Source organism: Bufo gargarizans, unplaced genomic scaffold (assembly GCF_014858855.1).
Source record: "Bufo gargarizans isolate SCDJY-AF-19 unplaced genomic scaffold, ASM1485885v1 original_scaffold_1771_pilon, whole genome shotgun sequence".
NCBI lineage: Eukaryota > Metazoa > Chordata > Amphibia > Anura > Bufonidae > Bufo > Bufo gargarizans.
The window spans coordinates 643,093-649,092 of NW_025334507.1; the positions used below are offsets into that span (position 1 = coordinate 643,093).

Consider the following 6,000-nt stretch of genomic DNA (forward strand, 5'->3'; position numbering starts at 1 on the left):
TCGCCCCTCTGCGCTCTCTCTCGCTGATGTCTCGCCCCTCTGCGCGCTCTCTCTCTGATGTCTCGCCCCTCTGCGCTCTCTCTCTCTCTCTGATGTCTCGCCCCTCTGCGCTCTCTCTCGCTGATGTCTCGCCCCTCTGCGCTCTCTCTCGCTGATGTCTCGCCCCTCTGCGCTCTCTCTCGCTGATGTCTCGCCCCTCTGCGCGCTCTCTCTCTGATGTCTCGCCCTCCTGTCTCCTCCAGATAAACTTCATTCTGTTTGTGAGAATCATCCGGATTCTGGTGAAGAAGCTCCGCACCGCGCGGCCCCCGGGGAGCGACCTCCACCAGTACAAGTGAGCACAGCCGTCCTGAGGGGCCCCGTGTTATGGTTCAGTCAGGCTGAGGGGCCCCGGGTTATGCGTCAGTCAGGCTGAGGGGCCCCGTGTTATGGTTCAGTCAGGCTGAGGGGCCCCGTGTTTATGGTTCAGTCAGGCTGAGGGGCCCCGTGTTTATGGTTCAGTCAGGCTGAGGGGCCCCGTGTTTATGGTTCAGTCAGGCTGAGGGGCCCCGTGTTTATGGTTCAGTCAGGCTGAGGGGCCCCGGGTTTATGGGTCAGTCAGGCTGAGGGGCCCCGGGTTTATGGGTCAGTCAGGCTGAGGGGCCCCGGGTTTATGGGTCAGTCAGGCTGAGGGGCCCCGGGTTTATGGGTCAGTCAGGCTGAGGGGCCCCGGGTTTATGGGTCAGTCAGGCTGAGGGGCCCCGGGTTTATGGGTCAGTCAGGCTGAGGGGCCCCGGGTTTATGGGTCAGTCAGGCTGAGGGGCCCCGGGCGCTCATGTTTCCTGTCTCTGCAGGAGATTGGCCAGGTCTACCCTCCTCCTCATCCCGCTCTTCGGGGTCCATTACATCATCTTCGCATTCTTCCCGGAGGATGTGAGCAGCGGCACGGTGGAGATCCGCTTATCCTTCGAGCTGGCGCTCGGCTCTTTCCAGGTGACTCCCCACGTGAGGGTCCGGAGTGATAACGGCGTCTCTGTGGAAGATTATACTGAGAGGACTGCTGTGCCCCAAATCTGCTGTGTACAGTGGGGTGCAGAGGAGCGGGGGCTGATGTCATCTGGTGTCCACCATTGTGGGGGGGGAGGGGGGGTCTGGTGAAGGAGGGGTGGGGTTATATGAGGGGGGTTCTGGTGGAGGGGGGGCTTCTGTGAGGAAGGGGGGTTTCTGGTGGTGGAGGAGGGGCGGGGGTTTCTGGTGGTGGAGGAGGGGCGGGGTTCTGGCAGAGGAGGGGCGGGGTTATATGAGGGGGGTTCTGGTGGAGGAGGGGGGTTCTGGTGAAGGAGGGGCGGGGTTATATGAGGGGGGTTCTGGTGGAGGGGGGGCTTCTGTGAGGAAGGGGGGTTTCTGGTGGTGGAGGAGGGGCGGGGGTTTCTGGTGGAGGAGGGGCGGGGGTTTCTGGTGGTGGAGGAGGGGCGGGGTTCTGGCAGAGGAGGGGCGGGGGGTTCTGGTGAAGGAGGGGCAGGGTTATATGAGGGGGGGTTCTGGTGGAGGAAGGGGGGGTTCTGTGAAGGGAGTTCTGGCGGAGGAGGGGCGGGGTTCTGGCAGAGGAGGGGCGGGGTTCTGTGAGGGGGGTTCTGACGTTTGCTCTTTCTTGCAGGGCTTTGTGGTCGCCGTCCTCTACTGCTTCCTGAACGGTGAAGTAAGTCGTCCTGTCTACCATCTCTGGACGGGGTATCCAAAGGGGGAGGGGCTAAGTAATGGGGCATTATCCAAAGGGGAGGGGCTAAGTAATGGGGCATTATCCAAAGGGGGAGGAGCTAAGTAATGGGGCAGTTCAGTTACCGCAGGAGTGAAAACCAGCGAGTTATGATGGAACAGTGACAGTTACCTAACGTCACATTGTATCATGTCGTAGGGCGTGGCCGCATGTCACAATATATATCACGGGATGTTGTGGGGCGTGGCCGCATGTCACCATATATATCACGGGATGTCGTGGGGCGTGGCCGCATGTCACAATATATATCACGGGATGTTGTGGGGCGTGGCCGCATGTCACCATATATATCACGGGATGTCGTGGGACGTGGCCGCATGTCACGATATATATATATCACGAGATGTCGTGGGGCGTGGCCGCATGTCACGATATATATATCACGGGATGTTGTGGGGCGTGGCCGCATGTCACGATATATATATCACGGGATGTCGTGGGGCGTGGCCGCATGTCACGATATATATATCACGGGATGTTGTGGGGCGTGGCCGCATGTCACCATATATATCACGGGATGTCGTGGGGCGTGGCCGCATGTCACGATATATATATCACGGGATGTCGTGGGGCGTGGCCGCATGTCACGATATATATCACTGGATGTTGTGGGGCGTGGCCACATGTCACGATATATATCACGGGATGTTGTGGGGCGTGGCCGCATGTCACGATATATATATCACGGGATGTTGTGGGGCGTGGCCGCATGTCACCATATATATATATAACGGGATGTCGTGGGGCGTGGCCGCATGTCACGATATATATATAACGGGATGTCGTGGGGCGTGGCCGCATGTCACGATATATATATCACGGGATGTCGTGGGGCGCGGCCGCATGTCACCATATATATATATATCACGGGATGTCGTGGGGCGTGGCCGCATGTCACCATATATATATCACGGGTATGTTGTGGGGCGCGGCCGCATGTCAGGATATATAGATCACGGGATGTTATGGGGCGTGGCCGCATGTCACGATATATAGATCACGGGATGTCGTGGGGCGTGGCCGCATGTCACGATATATATATCACGGGATGTCGTGGGGCGTGGCCGCATGTCACGATATATATATCACGGGATGTCGTGGGGCGTGGCCGCATGTCACGATATATATATCACGGGATGTCGTGCGGCCGCATGTCACGATATATATATCACGGGATGTCGTGGGGCGTGGCCGCATGTCACGATATATATATCACGGGATGTCGTGGGGCGCGGCCGCATGTCACCATATATATATCACGGGTATGTTGTGGGGCGCGGCCGCATGTCAGGATATATAGATCACGGGATGTTATGGGGCGTGGCCGCATGTCACGATATATAGATCACGGGATGTCGTGGGGCGTGGCCGCATGTCACGATATATATATCACGGGATGTCGTGGGGCGTGGCCGCATGTCACGATATATATATCACGGGATGTCGTGGGGCGTGGCCGCATGTCACGATATATATATCACGGGATGTCGTGCGGCCGCATGTCACGATATATATATCACGGGATGTCGTGCGGCCGCATGTCACGATATATATATCACGGGATGTCGTGCGGCCGCATGTCACGATATATATATCACGGGATGTCGTGGGGCGTGGCCGCATGTCACGATATATATATCACGGGATGTTGTGCGGCCGCATGTCACGATATATATATCACGGGATGTCGTGGGGCGTGGCCGCATGTCACGATATATATATCACGGGATGTCGTGGGGCGTGGCCGCATGTCACGATATATATATCACGGGATGTCGTGGGGCGTGGCCGCATGTCACGATATATATATCACGGGATGTCGAGGGGCGTGGCCGCATGTCACCATATATATATATATATCACGGGATGTCGTGGCCGCATGTCACGATATATATATCACGGGATGTCGTGCGGCCGCATGTCACGATATATATATCACGGGATGTCGTGGGGCGTGGCCGCATGTCACGATATATATATCACGGGATGTTGTGCGGCCGCATGTCACGATATATATATCACGGGATGTCGTAGGGCGTGGCCGCATGTCACGATATATATATCACGGGATGTCGTGGGGCGTGGCCGCATGTCACGATATATATATCACGGGATGTCGTGGGGCGTGGCCGCATGTCACGATATATATATCACGGGATGTCGAGGGGCGTGGCCGCATGTCACCATATATATATATATATATATATATCACGGGATGTCGAGGGGCGTGGCCGCATGTCACCATATATATATATATATATATATATATCACGGGATGTCGTGGGGCGCGGCCGCATGTCACCATATATATATATAAATATATATATATATCACGGGATGTCGTGGGGCGCGGCCGCATGTCACCATATATATATATATATCACGGGATGTTGTGCGGCCGCATGTCACGATATGTCCCGGGGTGTGACGGCTGCTGGTTTTTGCCCTCCAGGTGCAGTTCGAGGTCCGGAGGAAGTGGGGCAGATATCACCTACGGAAATACTTCTGGCTGCGGCAGAACAAGCACTCGATGGTCAGTAATGGCGGCAGCGTCCTGACACAGGTGGTCCAGGTCAGCCGGAGCAGCCAGCGGGAGGCGAGGAACAGCTCCGCCCCTATGACTAGCCTCATCTGATGGCCGATCGGCAGGATCCGTCACCTCGTCTCTGTGTGACCGACCAGATGACAGGATTTCCCCTGGACTGGTGGTCAGCGCCGCGGATCTCAGACCCCCCATAGACTGAGACTTATAATGACTGAGGTGGGGGAGGGGCGCTTGTCTGAGGATTTATACAGAGATTCCTGAGATTGGGCCCCACCACATCATAGGCCGGGGGTCCAGGGGTGCTGGACAACAGCAAGTCACATGACAGTGAAGGATCCTCCCTCTAGTGGGGACTGTATATACATCTGTATGTGAGGAGCTCCCTCTAGTGGTGACCGTATATACATCTGTATGTGAGGAGCTTCCTCTAGTGGTGACTGTATATACATCTCTATGTGAGGAGCTCCCTCTAGTGGTGACTGTATATACATCTGTATGTGAGGAGCTCCCTCTAGTGGTGACTGTATATATATCTGTATGTGAGGAGCTCCCTCTAGTGGTGACTGTATATACATCTGTATGTGAGGAGCTCCCTCTAGTGGTGGCTGTATATACATCTGTATGTGAGGAGCTCCCCCTAGTGGTGGCTGTATATACATCTGTATGTGAGGAGCTCCCCCTAGTGGTGGCTGTATATATACATCTGTATGTGAGGAGCTCCCCCTAGTGGTGACTGTATATACATCTGTATGTGAGGAGCTTCCCCTAGTGGTGACTGTATATACATCTGTATGTGAGGAGCTCCCTCTAGTGGTGACTGTATATACATCTGTATGTGAGGAGCTCCCTCTAGTGGTGGCTGTATATACATCTGTATGTGAGGAGCTCCCCTAGTGGTGGCTGTATATACATCTGTATGTGAGGAGCTCCCCCTAGTGGTGACTGTATATATACATCTGTATGTGAGGAGCTCCCCCTAGTGGTGACTGTATATACATCTGTATGTGAGGAGCTCCCTCTAGTGGTGACTGTATATACATCTGTATGTGAGGAGCTCCCTCTAGTGGTGACTGTATATACATCTGTATGTGAGGAGCTCCCTCTAGTGGTGACTGTATATACATCTGTATGTGAGGAGCTCCTCCTAGTGGTGACTGTATATACATCTGTATGTGAGGAGCTCCCTCTAGTGGTGACTGTATATACATCTGTATGTGAGGAGCTCCCTCTAGTGGTGGCTGTATATACATCTGTATGTGAGGAGCTCCCCCTAGTGGTGGCTGTATATACATCTGTATGTGAGGAGCTCCCCCTAGTGGTGGCTGTATATACATCTGTATGTGAGGAGCTCCCCCTAGTGGTGACTGTATATACATCTGTATGTGAGGAGCTCCCTCTAGTGGTGGCTGTATATACATCTGTATATGAGGAGCTCCCTCTAGTGGTGGCTGTATATACATCTGTATATGAGGAGCTCCCTCTAGTGGTGACTGTATATACATCTGTATGTGAGGAGCTCCCTCTAGTGGTGACTGTATATACATCTGTATGTGAGGAGCTCCCCCTAGTGGTGGCTGTATATACATCTGTATGTGAGGAGCTCCCCCTAGTGGTGACTGTATATATATCTGTATGTGAGGAGCTCCCCCTAGTGGTGACTGTATATACATCTGTATGTGAGGAGCTCCCTCTAGTGGTG

At 54.4% G+C, this 6,000-nt stretch overlaps 1 protein-coding gene across 1 annotated transcript in view; it reads left to right on the forward strand.

Annotated features, from left to right (window-relative positions):
- The window catches only part of SCTR (secretin receptor), a 44,928-nt gene extending 40,537 nt beyond the window's left edge, over positions 1-4,391 (forward strand). Inside the window, exons 10-13 of the mRNA XM_044274455.1 lie at positions 243-334; positions 834-972; positions 1,637-1,678; positions 4,209-4,391. Coding sequence (XP_044130390.1) covers positions 243-334; positions 834-972; positions 1,637-1,678; positions 4,209-4,391 — 456 coding nt within the window. The remainder of the gene's footprint in view (positions 1-242; positions 335-833; positions 973-1,636; positions 1,679-4,208) is intronic.
- The last annotated feature ends 1,609 nt before the right edge of the window (positions 4,392-6,000 follow it).